Source organism: Mauremys mutica, chromosome 10, assembly GCF_020497125.1.
Source record: "Mauremys mutica isolate MM-2020 ecotype Southern chromosome 10, ASM2049712v1, whole genome shotgun sequence".
In the NCBI taxonomy this organism is placed as follows: Eukaryota; Metazoa; Chordata; order Testudines; family Geoemydidae; genus Mauremys; species Mauremys mutica.
This window is the reverse complement of record NC_059081.1, coordinates 2,868,515-2,884,366: the sequence shown is the minus strand read 5'-3', so window position 1 is coordinate 2,884,366 and position 15,852 is coordinate 2,868,515. Positions and strand designations below refer to the sequence as shown.

Below are 15,852 nucleotides of genomic sequence, written 5' to 3'. Positions count from 1 at the left end.
ACATGGGTCTCCTGGGAGAGGACAAGACACTTGACTTGGTGAACTCACGTGGCACATGGTGTAGAGAAGCATTGCAAAGCTTGCTCATGGCACATACAGAGGAAAACGTTACCCAAAACATCTGCCCTTTGGTCAACATTATCAGCCGTGGAACCACTGGATCTTGTCTGTATGGACTTCCTGAGCTTGGCGGATGATGGTGACAATACTGGACACGTACTAATGGTGGCAGATCTCAGACCTTTCCCACCAAGGACCAGAGAGCAACCACCGGTGCAAAGGGATTGTGGGGAAAGGACTTTGTTCACTATGGCCTGCTCTGTAGCATCCTCCCAGCTCCAGGGAGAGATTTCAAGAGCCACCTTGCCAAGGAGCTGCTGCAGATGGCAAGTGGAGAGGAAATCCTGAACCACTCCCTACAGCCCTCTAGGACACCTATAGCCAGAGAGGTTTAATCGGGCACTTTGCACCCTGATTAAACATCCAAATGGAGCCAGCATGTCAGATTCGTAGTTTATTCCTAGACTTGCCCAAGGAACGAATCCACGGGCTATCCCCTGGCGATGGGAGGTTTGGGAGAGAGGCTGTGGATGTGCCTTGTAGCATCTGCTGATGGTGCTTGCCCTGAAACCGACCTCCAGTGTGTCACCCGGCTGAGAGCGCGACTGAGAGAAGCAACTGAAGCCGTAAGGAAAAGCAGAGTCTAACCAAGCCGGATACCATACCGGCCTGAGAGCTCCAGCCCTCCAGCCCGGAGACCGAATCTTGATACGGAACATTGGACTCCAGGGAAAGCATAAACCTGCAGACCCTTGGAGAGCTAAACCCTACGTCATAGACGTTGCCAGGCCTTCCAGCATGTGGAGGGCCGAGCAAGGTTCTCCACAGACACCAGAGGTTGCCTTTGGACAGCTTGTCCCCAGCACTACGACTGTGGTACCGGCACCTCACCCAAGACCTCCCACCGTCACGAGTGCCATCTCCCGATACAGCTCACCCCGGTTACACCCGAGGAAGAACCTGGCACTGCTGGCAGTGGCCGCGAGCACGGTTTCCTCATGCTGAAGATTAGTCTACGAATGCGTCACTCTTTTGGTGTTCCGGTGGGATGAGCCCCGGGGGCGTCTGAAACCGCAGATCCAGAAGATCCCCCAATACCTGACCAGTCCATCCTGGATGCCCTGAACGCTTCATTCCACTGAGGAATCCAGAGGCAGCAGCAGTGGATAGAGAGGAGAAGGGAGAAGTTGTGGACCAAGGCCCGGAGCCTGGGGTGGGGAGCACATGCCTACAGAAAGGACATCACCACCTGGGCGCTCTGGTCCGGAGATGAAGCCTGTCATCTGTGTAACCCTCGACGGCGTCTGCTCTGAGGTGCCTCTCCGTGAGATCCACCCGTGGGCGCCCGGAGCAGGCTGCCCGGTGCCGGTTAGCCTCATGTTGTGCTCCAGTTGGAGCAGGGCGCTGGATTGCTCTGTGTTCCTGCCGTTTGTTATTAGATTGCCAGCGGTCAGGCTTAGAGAGCCGTGTTTGGCCTCAGTGAGCAGGAGCCTGGGCTCCGCGGCCGTTGTATCCTGTAGCACTTCCTGTTCACCCCGAAGTGTGGGATGGGGATACCCAGGTTCCTAGCCGGGGGCAGGGTGCGACCCCCGCCAAGCCCCGCTCCTGGGCGTCAGCTCTCAGGGGCGATGGCTGGGGTGACCACAGGTCCTGATTCTGCAGGGACAGTCCCGATATTTGGGGCTTTTTTTTTTATAGGCGGCTGGTCACACTAGCTCTGGCAACCCAACCGCGGCGCTGGTGGCCCCCCGGGCTCTGTGCCCTGCCCCCTCCCACCGTGCTCGCCAAGTGCGGGCTGAGGGCACAGACTCGCAGTCGCCGCTGGGGGCTAACAGGGCGGCTGCGGCGCGGTTTGGTCCGGACGAGCAGCGCCCCGGGCCAATGACAAACCGGAGCAGCGCGGCCTCGGCCGGTGAAGGGGGCGGGAGCAGCACCTGAAACGAAAGTGATTTGGATCGGGAGGCCGGGGAGCGAGCGCAGCGCCCGGGGCTCCCTGCGGCCGAAGGGAGATCGCCAAGGGCTCCGACACCCCGCTGCGCTACGCGGGGCAGGTGGCGAGCGGAATCCGGAGTGAGACCGGATCAGCCCCGGGCCCGGCGCGGTCCAGGCCGGGAGCCCCCTTGGAGTCAGAGGCCCCTGCCGCGCCCGGGGGAGAACAGGTAAGAGATTTGGACACGGGGGGGTGTTTAATGATTGACCCTTTCCTTCCCAGGCCCTGCATCCTGCTCCCAATCAAGTCCCCCCCGCCCCTTCTTTCTCTGTTAGCGTCTCCACTCTCCTCCCTTTTGCTTTGATGTCTCTGCTCGTCCCCTCTGTGCTGGGCTGTGCGCTGCTGTATGGCCCGGTCGGATTTCTCTAGGGATCCCCCCCGCCCCCCGTGCACTGACCCAGCGAGCCCTCGCCAGGAAAGGCACATGGGCACCAATATATATATATAGCCCAGGGCACCTCCTAGGCAAGGCTGGAGGCCCCTCCCGGCAGTGATGAGGGCAGGCCCAGGGAGGGGTTTTGCCCTGCCCTGGGGACCCTGCTGGTGGGGTTCGATTGCCCGCAGGGGAGCGCCAGGCAGCACTAGCTGTCCCACGCCAGTCGTGCCAGGCTTTGCCCTCGAGTTCTCACCGCAGGCCCCGTCCTGGCCACATCCTGCCTGAGTAACGGCTGCAGAATCTGTGCGCTTGTGTCTTTGGGGAAACAGATCCGAGATCCCCGCTCGGCATTTCACGCCTGCAGGGCCCCTGGCTGGATTATCCCAGATCCCCTGGCATCGCACACGGGGCCGCGTCTGCCAGCATCACACTGCAAACTCCCTGGGCGCTCCAACACCCGGCTTGTCCGACCGTCCTTGGAGCGTCCGTGCACGGGATGGTTGGGGGGTGTCCGAAGCCTGGACTGTCACAGGGTGGAATCTGGGTCCTGCTTTCCATTCAGGTATATGGGTTATAAAGGGTTAGTAAATACTGAACAGAGGCTACCGTGGGGAGTGGCGTCGGCTGCAGATGTTTAAAGCAGCAGTAGAAGGTGCTGCAGCTGGGGGATAAGCAACCTATTGACCTGCTGGAGTCTCTAACAATTGACTGGGCATTTATCAGCCCTGTATCCATGGAACCTTCCTATCAAACGTGACCAGAATCTGTTACCCAAAAGCCTGTGGCCTCTGTCACTGGCCAACCATTTGGCTACTCGGTGACTGATCATAGAATATCAGGGTTGGAAGGGACCTCAGGAGGGATCTAGTCCAACCCCCTGCTCAAAGCAGGACCAATCCCCAACTAAATCATCCCAGCCAGGGCTTTGTCAAGCCGGGCCTTAAAAACCTCTAAGGAAGGAGATTCCACCACCTCCCTAGGGAACCCATTCCAGTGCTTCACCACCCTCCTAGTGAAATAGTGTTTCCTAATATCCAACCTAAACTTCCCCCACTGCAACTTGAGACCATTGCTCCTTGTTCTGTCATCTGCCACCACTGAGAATAGCCGAGCTCCATCCTCTTTGGAACCCCCTTTCAGGTAGTTGAAAGCAGCTATCAAATCCCCCCTCATTCTTCTCTCCTGCAGACTAAACAATCCCAGTTCCCTCAGCCTCTCCTCATAAGTCATGTGCTCCAGCCCCCTAATCATTTTTGTTGCCCTCCGCTGGACTCTTTCCAATTTTTCCACATCATTCTTGTAGTGTGACGCCCAAAACTGGACACAGGACTCCAGATGAGGCCTCACCAATGTCGAATAGAGGGGAATGATCACGTCCCTCGATCTGCTGGCAGTGCCCCTACTTATACAGCCCACAATGCCGTTACCTTCTTGGCAACAATGGCACACTGTTGACTCATATCCAGTTTCTCGTCCACTGTAACCCCTAGGTCCTCTTCTGCAGAGCTGCTTCCTAGCCATTCGGTCCCTAGTCTGTAGTAGTGCCTGGGATTCTTCCGTCCTAAGTGCAGGACTCTGCACTTGTCCTTGTTGAACCTCATCATATTTCTTTTGGCCCAATCCTCTGATTTGTCTAGGTCCCTCTGACTGATCAGGGGCTGTCGCCTCTTTCTGGCCTGACCTGACTCTTGTCATGGTGTGACCCCCTTTGGAGCAAAGTGCGATGAAATATACGAAGAACCGTAGTGTGAAACTCCCTTTTAATGCAGTAGAGTGACACCCCCGTTGTCCCACGGTGCTGAAATGTACCAGCTGGGATTCCAGCTTAGGGCATAGCCGGTCCGGCTCCTGTTTGATCTCTGGCCCGACTCCCCTGGATTTTAATGGCAGCAGGATTGGGGGCCCCCATTGAAAATGCCGCCTCTGTCGCCAGGCTCCTGTGTCCGGCTGCAGAGAGGAGGGTTTAAAGGGCTCCTGCCTCTTGTGACATGAAGCCGGTGGAAGGGATTTGGGACCATTTGTACCAGGGTTCCTGTTAGCTGGCTCCATGGCCGTCTCTCCCAACCTGTGCTCGCTGGCTATGATGTTACAGAATTGCTGCCCCGGCACTGCATGCAGAGATCACTTGATCTGAACCCCGGAAGGACTTGGGGAGAGCGATTCGCTATCTGGGGCAAAGATGAAGTAGCCGATCCTTGGCATTTAAGATGCTGTAATTGAATTGAGTCTTTGGTTGCCAGGATCTGCCTTGTGTTGAGTCTCTCTTATTGACCAGGCAGAAATATTGCCCTGGGCATCTTGGAAGGAGAGTTCCCATTGGGGGATCTGCTCTGAGCTGGACTCCACGTGTCGGATCCAGGCAGTGAGCAGAGACCATAACTGCGGGTTTTTTCTCTCCCGTCTCCAGGAGCAGAGAAAGACAGCCTGAACCTGACGGAAGCACCATGTCATACCCCTGTGATCCCCCTCCCTACAGTGACAAGAACCCCCTCATCCCTCTGCAGCCTGAGGACTACTCGCAGCTGGGACCCTCTGCTGTGGGGTACCTGCAGCCTCCGGGGTACCCGCAGCCGGGAGGCGATCCTGGGGCCTCCGTGCAACCTGCGGCCTGTGCTGGGGGCTACCTGGTGCCTGGAGGATATGCACCCTCGGCAGGCTATCCGCAGCCAAATGGCCCGGAGGCCCCCAGGCCAGTGCTTCCCGTGCACTTAGGTAAGTTGAGCATTCACAATAGGATGCATCTTGTTGGGACGCTGCACAGAAACTCACTGAGCTTAGAGGGCTGCAGAGACCAGCTTGCAGCTTCAGAGACCAGAGCAAACCCCCTGGGCCATCAACGTGCTGAAAGAGACAAGGGTCCACCTGGGTTCCAGTCGTTCTCGGTCCTGTTCTGCACAGAGGCAGGTCACCCCAGGGACTGGATCAAAGAGAGTAACAAGGGGCAGGATTCTGCTCTAAGGGGAGGGGGCCAGACGGGCCGTCCGGGTGGCAGTGCCCATGTGGGACCAGGAGTGAGGAGTGCAGGGCAGAGGAGACGGTGGGGTGAGGGGAAGGGGTCTCTGGAAGGGCAGGGTAATGGCGTGAGTGGGGAGGTGGGGGGATTTCTCTGACCCCCTGGGACGGATGGGCTCCGCTTTGTCGCTCACCCAGATCTGATAGAGAGGAGACGTCCCGGTAAAAGGCAAAATATTCCAGTCTCCAGTCCCGCCGCGTCAAAGCTTACTCCTGGGGGAATTCTGAGCCAAAAAATTAAAAATTCTGTGCACAATATTTTAAAATTCGGTATAGTTTATTTGTCAAAATAACACAGTACAATCATGCCAATTTCAATTATTTTGGTCATTTATTTCAAAATCCCTGTCAACAAGTATGTGTGTAACAATACAGGCGACAAAAAAGATTCAAGAAATGTTTTTTGACAAATAGATTCCTTCCTAGGCTTATTAATACAGAATTCGGAGTAATAATTCATTTAAACTACAACACAGAACCGTATTTCCTGCCCCCGTCAGAAGCAGTGCAAAGGCTTGGGGGAGTTGGGGTTAATGGAGGGGCTGAGAGAGAGGGAAGGGAGTGAACTTGGAGGGTTGTTGGGGGTGGGTGGGAGAAGTATAGGCAGGGCTTTTTGTGGGGCAGGGGGAGTTAGGGAGTTGGGGAACCTCCCCCACGCAGACTCTGCCTGACCTCTAACCTCCCATTCGGTCAGGTGCATCTACCCGTCCCCATGTGTCCCTGCACCCCCCACCTCCGTCCCCGTGTGTTCCTGCGCCTCCACTTCCATTCAGCCCCTGCCCGAGTCTGTCCCCCTCGACTAGCCCTTCTGAACCCCAGTCTGTGTGATCCCCCAGCAGCCCTGGGTGCCCCGCTCTGTCTGTGTCCCACCCACATCCTGTGCCTATTCACCTGGCCTACGGGCAGGGCACTGTAAGAACGCAGCCTCTCCTCCCTATCGGTTCTCGACTGCTACAGCCCGTGAGCCGGCTGCCCTCTGTTCTGCTGCCGCAGCAGCCCCTAGTGGGCGAAAGGCATAACTGCAGCGCCTCTCTGGCAGAATGTATTTTCTGGGGAGGAAAACAAAATCTGTGGGGGACATGAATGCTGCGCATGAGCAGCGGCACAGAATTCCTCCAGGAGTAAAATCTGGGCTGAGCTTGGCACCAGCCAGGCCCGACAGCCAGCTGCCGTGTCAGATCACCTCGACCCGTGGATTTGGGAGCTGGCAAGACCGTGGGGCAGCCTCTGAAACTGCAGGGTTTGGGAGAGGGAATTGGGGAAACACCCCCAAGCTGCTGGGGGATAATCCGGGGACAGTAGCCACTGTGCAGAGAACAATCTGTTCTGGTCCCCTCCTCTACCCGAGGGTCCCGGCTGTGCCCTGTTGTGACGGGGCAGCCACAGCCTGACCCCTTACATGGCTGCACAGAAATGTCCCAGCCAGAAGGAAGTGGGGTCTGATGGGGGAGGGGAGGGCACCCTGAAACACTTGACTGAGGGGCCGAGCCCAGAGGGGACAGGGACGTCCCATGGGGTTGGGACGTCCCATGGGGCAGCCTGCTCCTAGCTCGTGGGGAGAGGCGGTTGGGGAGGGACCCCAGACATGTGCCAGGTCAACAGGGACCCAGGAGAGCTGATGGTGCCCAGCTGTACCAGCGTTCAGGCGCTGAAGGCTCAGGGCTCCCTGTCCGTTCTTCCAGGGGACACCGGTCTCCCCGCAGTGAACAGCTACATCGTCACCGGCTTGAGGGATGACGTCGTCAGGACTGCTGACTGGGACGACAAGAGAGTGCGACACACCTTCATCCGCAAGGTAACTCTGGCCGCCGGGGGTGCAGGGTGGGGAGCCTGGGGCTGGGAGGTGTGGGGTGGTGCCCCCTCCAGACTCTGGCCCCCAGGAACAGGCTGCGGCCGGTGGGGTGAGCCTGGCACCTGGGTACCAGTGCGGGGCCGGAGGCCTGTGGCTGGCGTGTCTGCGTGGCGAGGCCAGCGGCTAGGGGCAGCGTCAGGCTCCCATGGCTGCAGGGCCCCCCTAGTGCTGGCGGGGGCTGGGGGCACAGCACTGGGCTGGGGAGGGGGCTGGGACTGGAATGCCCTGGGCTACAGATCCCCTCCCCACGCTGGCCGGGCTAACAGGACACCCGGAGCCTGTTGGATCGGAGCCTTGGTAGCAGCTGCCCACCCTGGGGACTATGAGGGGCTGGATCTCCACGGCCCACCCAGTCCCTGGGGCCCCGCCCGGCTGCCCTTGGGGCATGGCAGGGGCCGGCGCTGAGTCCTTCAGGAGCGGGAGTGAGAGCCAGCGGCACCATCCCACCTGGGGTGCTGGGCAGCTGGGGGCAGTGACATCTCGGGGTCGCCTTGGCTTGTCTGTGTGGGGAGCAGGGCCGGTGCCTGCGGGTGACCCCTCTGTGCCTGTCTGTGCCCTGTGGGGGAGCGGGGCTGGTGCCTGGGGGTGACCCCTCTGTGCCTGTCTGTGCCCTGTGGGGGAGCGGGGCCGGTGCCTGGGGGTGACCCCTCTGTGCCTGTCTGTGCCCCACAGGGAGCGGGGCCGGTGCCCGGGGGTGACCCCTCTGTGCCTCTCTGTGCCCCACAGGGAGCGGGGCCGGTGCCCCGGGGGTGACCCCTCTGTGCCTGCCTGTGCCCCACAGGGAGCAGGGCCGGTGCCCGGGGGTGACCCCTCGGTGCCTGTCTGTGCCCCACAGGGAGCGGGGCCGGTGCCCGGGGGTGACCCCTCGGTGCCTGTCTGTGCCCCACAGGGAGCAGGGCCGGTGCCCGGGGGTGACCCCTCTGTGCCTGTCTGTGCCCCACAGGGAGCGGGGCCGGTGCCTGCGGGTGACCCCTCTGTGCTTGTCTCTTTCAGGTCTACACCATCATCTCAGTCCAGCTGCTGGTGACCGTGGGCATCATCGCCGTGTTCACCTTCGTGTGAGTCTCCCCTTGTCCTGAGCCCTGCCCTCGCCGCCAGCCCCCAGCAGCTGCTGTCCCAGGGCTGGGCCCTGCTCCACGGGGCCCCAGGAGCTGGGACGTCCCAGGGACTCTCCGGAGGAACGAAGAGGCTGCCCCCCAATGCCCCGTCCCCCCCCCGAGGGGAGGGGCCAGAGCCTCGCCGGGGGGTGGAGGAGACGGGCACCGTCTCACAAGGGCCGGGGAGCCCCACCCGGGGCTGTTTAAAGCCGGCTGGGTGCAGCCCTGCGGGATGGGCTGTGGGGGGTGACCCTGCCCTGTCATGGCAGGAGTCCGGCTGGATCCTGGCGGGTCTGTCTGGGGAGCTGGGCACGGAGCGGGGCAGGGTCCTTGCTCCCGGGCTGGGGCCCCCACAGCCGGTCTGCGCTGTGCGGGGGGCAGGCAGCGGCTTGGGGGTGATGACGAGCAGGGAGCACCAAGCTTCCCAGCCTCCCCTTAGGTCAGTCTGCTGCTCGCTAGGGCCCGCGCTGTGAACGTCGGGGGTGGAGACCGCGGGGGAGCAGAGAAGGGCCCCGTGGTGACGGGTGTAGCCAGGAACCGATCTCACGCTCTTCTCCCTCCGCGCAGCTCCCCCGTCCGCGCCTTTGTGCAGAGGAACGTTGCTGTGTACTACTCCTCTTAGTAAGTATCACTCAGCCCTTGGGCGGAGCTGCCAGCGCCACCCCCCCTCCCTGCTCATCCCGGCCCCCCTGCCCTTTGGCTGGGCCCCTGTGCTGCCGCGTGGGACCTGGCAGAGTCACCGCCGCTCCCTGCTGAGGGCCACGAGGCGCCGGTGCCCCGTGCCAGAGGCAGAGGGTGCTGCGTGGGGTGGCATGGGGAGGGAGGGGGCAGTTAATCACTTTCTCTAGGGGAAAAAAACCAGGAAATAAAATGCAAAAAAACTCTGCTAATGCAGCGTTACTGCTGAGAACCTCACTGTATCAGGGAAGGTTATGAAACTGCAAGTCCACTAGGAAGGATTTTTAATTAATATGTCAAATAGGGGGTGTACCATATGACTGGAGAATAAGAGAGGGAAAAAGTGATTCAGACACCCACGGGCCCATGAGTCTGAGCTCAATTGTAGACAAGGCTTGAGAACAAATTTTGAAGGAAAGACTTATCAGAGGTAGATGGGATTAAGTGCAGTGGGCTCGCCACAGGTAGATCGTGCCAGGCGAACCTGGCCTCTTTCTTAACTGATTCTCTAGACAGGGAAATGTGGTAGCTCGGTCTGTCTGGATTTCAGTGACGCGTTCGATACAGGACCATGCGGGAAATCATCAGTGAAGATGACACCGTGAGGACTCATACAGGAATCGAAAGGCAGCTCAGGAACTGGCTACAGAGCAGCTGATAATGGGTTATGCTGAAAGGCCGGCGGGAGGTGACTAGTGGTATTCCTCAGCAATCGGTCTCGCAATCAGTCTAACTTAATATTTTCATTGGTGGCTTTGGCAGAAAAAGTAGGAGTGTGCTAATGAAATTTGCTGGTGATATACGTTGGGAGGCATTGTCAGTACAGAGGAGGATCGGAATATCATCCAGGAAGAATTGGTTGGCCAACAGATTGGAAACATAGAAATGGGTCATGTGTTTAGAGAATAATAAGAATTTCTGCTCTAAGCTGGGGGGCTCGTCAGTTGGGAACAGCGGAGGAGGGGAAAGACCTGGGGTGTTCGTTGACTGTGGAATGACTGTGAGCTACCGATGGGACGCAGCCATGACCACAGGCAAGTGTGATCCCAGGGTGTATCGGGTGAGGCCTGTCCAGGAGAGAGAAGTATTAACGTCCTGATCGCAGGCACTGTTAAGGCCTCATCTGGATCCTGCGTACTGCTGTGGATACCCACATTCAGGAAGGATGAATTCAAACTGGAGCAGGTGCAGAGAAGAGCTGCTAGGATGATCAGGGGAATGGAGGGTCTGTGTTATGGGATGAGCGTTGAAGACCTTGGCTCGTTTAGCCCAGCAAACGAGGGCTGAGGTGGGAGCTGATTGCTGTCTATAAATACAATTTGCGGGGAAGGCGTCAGGGCGGGGAAGATGTGACGGGGCTGCCTGCGGTAGCAGAGACGGGACTGAGTGGCCCCGGAGGTCCCTTCTAGTCATCTGATCTTGGGTTAAGATATGCAGAGGGAGCGAGATCTAGTGGCTGGAGCATGAGCCTGCTGGTGAGGAGTTGTCTGCTAATACCAGCTCTGCCACTGACCCACCGTGTGAGCTCAGCCGCTGCTCTGTGCCTCGGTTTCCCCTCTGTGCCAGGGGGATAACGCGTCCCTACTCCCGAGGCGCGATGGGAAACAGGAGGAAGGTTTGTCGGGTGCTTTGAGATCCCCGGGTGGAGGCGAAGGCAACACGTGGCAGAAGGCCAGCAGGGGAGAGCTAGTGGCTGGAGGTGCCAGGAATTGGAACGGCCTGACTCCGTGGGTGTGAAACTCGGCCCTTCTGCTGCCTGCACGAGGCTCCGACCGGCCCCGGCTCCGGGTGGGCTGCAGGGCTGGGAAAGGTCCCAACCTCTGTCTCTCTCTCCCCAGCGCCGTGTTCCTCGTCACCTACCTGGTGCTGGCCTGCTGCCAGGGCCCCAGGTGAGTGTCTCAGTCGCTGGGGATCAGAGAGGGCGGCCCCTCCCTCCGAGCCCTCGCCCCGGCTCAGAGTCCCCCGGGCACTGGGAAGCGGGTCGGGGGGGAGTGACTGAGGCAGGGGGCCGAGGCCAGAACGGGCTCTGGCTCCATCCCCAAGGAGCGATGAGGCGAGGCTGCCCCCCAGGGTCGATTCCCGTCCATCCAGGGCCAACGCCTGCCCTGACTCGGGGGTTGGTTTTCACGGGGACCCCCCTGTGCCCTGAAGTCTCATTGGGCCAAAGTGGTGCCCTTGCCCCAGGCGACATCACGCTGAGCTCACCCCAGAAACCCCGATCCCCCCGGGTTCCCCCCAGCCTGCGGCGCAGCGCCCTGGGCTCTGACTACCTGCACCCTGACCGGTGTGTTCCCTGGCTTCCCCCAGGAGACGCTTCCCCTGGAACCTCATCCTGCTGAGCATCTTTGTAAGTGGGCTGTGGGGCCGGGTTGTACCGGGGGGGGCAGTGATTCTGGGAGGGGGCGCCCCCAGGGTGGGAGGGGACCCTGTGGGGAGGAGAGGGATGGAACTGAGGGAGGCTTTGATGGCTGAACACTGGTTAGGATTGGGGCTGGGGTCACGTGTGGGGAGGTAGAAATGGGGGGGGTCTGTGTGTTTCATGGGCCGTCTCCTACCTCAGGGTCACACCTGTGCCTAAAACACACCCCTCAGGCCATGTGCCCCTCAGTGCCTCCTGCTGTGAACCCCCACGTCTCGCGGGGGACCCGGGAAGCCGACACGATGCTTTGATCCCTCGCTGGGGCTGGCTCCACAGCTAATCGCCCCCTTTCCTTTCGTTTGCTGCAGACGCTGGCCATGGCCTTCATGGCGGGAACCATCGCCAGGTACCGCGGTGCTGGGGAGACCCCCTCTGAGCCCCTTCCCTCCTTCAGCTTCCCCGAGTTTGCCAGTCGCCCGCAGGGGAGAGGTGTGAAGCACACACCTGGCAGGCTCCTAACATCACCGGGAATAGAGACACCCCCCTCGCTTAAAATGAACAGAGACGTTTTTGGTAGTAAATTAGTCTCAGAAAGGCCATTGGATTCTAATCCCAGGGCAGCCCCATCTGCAGACTTGAAATTGATCACAAAGATCCAGATCAAATCAGGTTTTTCCTCTGTTACCTGCCAAGACCCCAGCTCAGTGTCTCCCCTCGCAAACCCCTGACTTCCCTCCCTCCCGGGATACAAGTCTGGAGGCTGGGGGTGGATATGGGAGGTTGCAAGAGGTCATTGGAGAAGCAAGAGGGAAAACAGTGGGATAACCTGCCGCACATCTTAGCTGTCCGTACACCAATGCAAAGGCTGCGGCGCCTCAGGAGGCAGACCCGAAAGTCTGGGCGCACAAACAGAATTGTGACTGAATTGGCGTCCCGGAGTCTTGGTGGGAGAACTCATCCGGTGGGGATCTTGGTAGAGGGGACCTCTTCTTCAGGGAGGCCAGCGGGGAGAAAAGGGAGGAGGTGCTGCAGTGTGTATTGAGAATGTACACACTAGGTCTGAGGTCCAGGAAGAGGCGGTGAGAGGCATTCCCGTGGAAAGTCTCTGGGGGAAGATGCCAGGGGGAAAAACATGGGTGATGTCAGAGGAGGGGTCTGCTGCAGGCCCCCAAATCAGAAGGAGGAGGTGGAGGATACATTTTTACAACAAAGACAGACATATCCCAAGGCCAGGCCGTGGTGATCAGAGGGACTTTACCTATCCAGACATCTGGTGGAACAACAATACAGCAGGACATTGGCTGTCCAGCCGGTTCTTAGAATAGGCTGGGAGCAACGTTTCCTCCAGATGGCGGAGGAGGTCACTAGGGGGCGGCTGTTTTTGATGTGGGCTTCCCTAACGGGGAGGAATAGGTTGAGAACCGGAAGGCGGGAGGCAAACTGAGGCCTGGTCTACACTGAGGGGATCAACCTAAGATATGCAACTTCATCTGTGAGAATAGCGTAGCTGAAGTCGACATATCTCCGAGCGCGGGGTTGACTGCCGCCATTTCCCCGTCAACTCCACTTCCGCCTCTCGCCGCGGTGGAGTACAGGAGTCGACGGCAGAGCGATCGGGGATCGATTTATTGCATCTACTCTACACACGATAAATTGATCCCGGATAGATCAATCACTACCCGCCGATCCAGCGGGTAGTGTAGACATAGCGTAAGGGAAGGGAGGAGCCAGAGAAGCAGAATAAGGACAGTGGACTTCAAAAAAGCAGCCGTCAGCAGACTCGGCGAACTGGTCGGTGAGGTCCCATGGGAAGGAAATTTAAGGGGAAGATGGGGGGGGCTGGCAGTTTCTAAACCAGCAAACTCTCCCGCTGCCAAGGAAAGTAGGAAGACGTGTAAAAGACCAGTCTGGCTCCATCAGGATCCCTTTAGCGAGCTCAAGATCCCAAAGGAATCACACCAAAAGTAGAAACGAAGCCAGATTGCCAAGGAGACGTACAAAGGAACAGCACAGGGAGGTAGGGACAAAATCAGAGAGGCCGCGGCACAAAGTGAGTTACACCGAGGAAGAGGAAAACGAAGGAACGTGTAGGTCCATTACTTAGCGGGGAAGGAGAGCTCTGAACAGATGACCCAGAGAAGGCTGAGGGGTTTAATGTCGTTTTGCTTCAGTCTTCACTAAAACAATTAACTGTGAACAGATGCTTAGTACAATTAATATTAACACGGGGGCAGGATCTTCGGCCAGGATAGTGAATGAACGGTCAAAAAAATACTTGGTGTTCTCAGTTGGCAGGGCCTGATGACTTTCGCCCTAGAATACTGAAGGAACTAGCTGAAGCAGTCTCTGAACCATTGTTAATGACTCTATTCAAGAACTCCGGGAAGATGGGTGAGGTCCCAGAGGACTGGAGAAGGGCAAACATTGTACCTGTCTTCACAAAGGGGAAGGAGGAGGACCCAGGGAGTTATCAACTAGTCAGACTAATAATTTGTTCCAGTTTCTTTTGAGGTGTTGAATAATCAGTCTGTGGGCACCTAGAGGTTAATAGGGTAATAAGGAGCATGTGGGGGGAGGAATAGCTCAGTGGTTTGAGCATTGGCCTGCTAAACCCAGAGTTGTGAGTTCAATCCTTGAGGGGGCTACTTAGGGATCTGGGGCAAAAATCAGTACTTGGTCCTGCTAGTGAAGGCAGGGGGCTGGACTCAATGACCTCTCAGGGTCCCTTCCAGTTCTAGGAGATTGATATATCTCCAATTATTAGCATGGATTAGTCAAGAACAAATAATTACAAAACAAACCTAATTTCATTCTTTGACAGAGTAACTAGGTTAGTGGATGGGGGAAGCAGCAGACGCGCGATATGTCTGGACTCTAGTATAACTGTTGACGCTCTCCCGGTGACCGTCTCATAAGCAGACATGGGAAGTGTGGTCTAGGTGAAATTACTAGACGGTGGGTTCACAACTGTTTGAAAGACTGTCCTCAGAGAGCAGCGTAAGAACAGTCGGACAATGGAACAGACGCCTCGGGAGGGTGTGGAAGCTCCTTCACTGGAGGTTTTCAAAAGGAGGGTGGAGCCACCTGTCTTGGATGAGTTAGAAACAAATCCTGCATTTTTGCAGGGGGTTAGATTAGAACATGACCCTTGCGTCCCTTCTAACATGATTCTATAATCAATGGTTTGCTGTCAAACTCGGAGGACATGTTGCGCGGGATCCTGCTGTGGGCTGTCCTGGGTCCAGTGCTAGTTAATATTTTCATTCACACCTTGGATGATGGAGTGGAGAGAGCTTATAAAATGTGCAGGTGGCATCAAGCTGGGAGGACAGGATTAGAATTCAAGATGATCTTGAAAAATTGGTCTGAACTCAATTGGAGAAATTCCAGTGAAGACAAATGTGAAGCTCTGTCATTTAGAAAGGAAAAATCAAACGCACAAATACAACCTGGGGAATAACGGGCGAGACGGTCGTGCTGCTGAAAAGGATCTGTGGGTTCTAGCGGATCATAAATTCAAAGAGTCATTATGCCGTGGAAAAGGCAAAACTCGTTCTGAGGCATATGAACAGGAGTGTCATATGTAAGACACGGGAGGTCATTGGCCTGCTCCACTCGGCCCTGGGGAGATCTGAGCTGGAGTCCTGCCTCCAGTTCTGGGCACCGCACTGTAAGAAAGGTGGGAACAAACGGGACAGTCCAGAGGAGAGCAACAAAAATAAGAGGTTTAGAAAACCTGCCCTCTGAGGAGAAGTTGAAGGAATTGGGCACGTTTAGTCTGGAGAAGAGACGGCTGCGGCAGGGCATAATAAGCCATCACCTACGTTAAGGGCTGTTCTAAAGAGAACAGTGATCGATTCTTCACGTCCCCTGGGAGTAGGAGAAGAAGGAATCTACTTAATCTGCAGCATGGGAGATTTCGGTGAGATATTAGGAAACGCTTTCCAGCTGGAAGGCTAGTTGAGCCCTGGGACGGGTGGCCGAAGGAGGCGGTGAGATCCCTGTCATTGGAGGTTTTCGGAACAGGTCGGACAAACACCTGTCAGGGATGGTCTGGGTTTACTTGGCCCTGCCTCAGCACAGGGATGGACTAGATGACGTCTCAAGGTCTCTTCCAGGCTGATGTTTCTCTGACTAATGGAAGCATCAGTGCTTCCTGCCTTCCCCACCACCAAATGGCCCCCGTCCGGTAGTAGCTACATCGCTGACTCTCGGCAGCAGATCCTCTCGCACGGGGCTTGGCAGATAAGGGGGAAAGATTTTGTGTGAAGGGACCGATCACGTCTTTGTTTGCATGTAGAGCCGAGTTTGGATTTGGAATCGTTTTAAAGGAGGGGGAGGGGAAAGCTTTTTAATTCCCCTTTGACAATCAGCAACTCGCTCTGGTCATCTTGGATCTTGGGCGGGTCCCTAGAATAGCGGGAGGGT

The 15,852-nt window shown here is 57.5% G+C and overlaps 1 protein-coding gene across 2 annotated transcripts in view; it reads left to right on the top strand.

Moving 5' to 3' along the window:
* The window catches only part of LOC123343392 (protein lifeguard 3-like), a 29,683-nt gene that overhangs the window by 7,776 nt on the left and 6,055 nt on the right, over positions 1–15,852 (top strand). Inside the window, exons 1-8 of one of the 2 annotated variants that reach the window (XM_044978507.1) lie at positions 1,956–2,219; positions 4,834–5,138; positions 7,121–7,233; positions 8,284–8,348; positions 8,955–9,008; positions 10,904–10,954; positions 11,373–11,412; positions 11,793–11,830. In XM_044978507.1, coding sequence (XP_044834442.1) covers positions 4,871–5,138; positions 7,121–7,233; positions 8,284–8,348; positions 8,955–9,008; positions 10,904–10,954; positions 11,373–11,412; positions 11,793–11,830 — 629 coding nt within the window. In that variant the 5' untranslated portion in view covers positions 1,956–2,219; positions 4,834–4,870. Of the gene's footprint in view, positions 1–1,955; positions 2,220–4,833; positions 5,139–7,120; positions 7,234–8,283; positions 8,349–8,954; positions 9,009–10,903; positions 10,955–11,372; positions 11,413–11,792; positions 11,831–15,852 lie in introns of those variants that run through there. The other variant, XM_044978508.1, reaches the window with a different exon arrangement.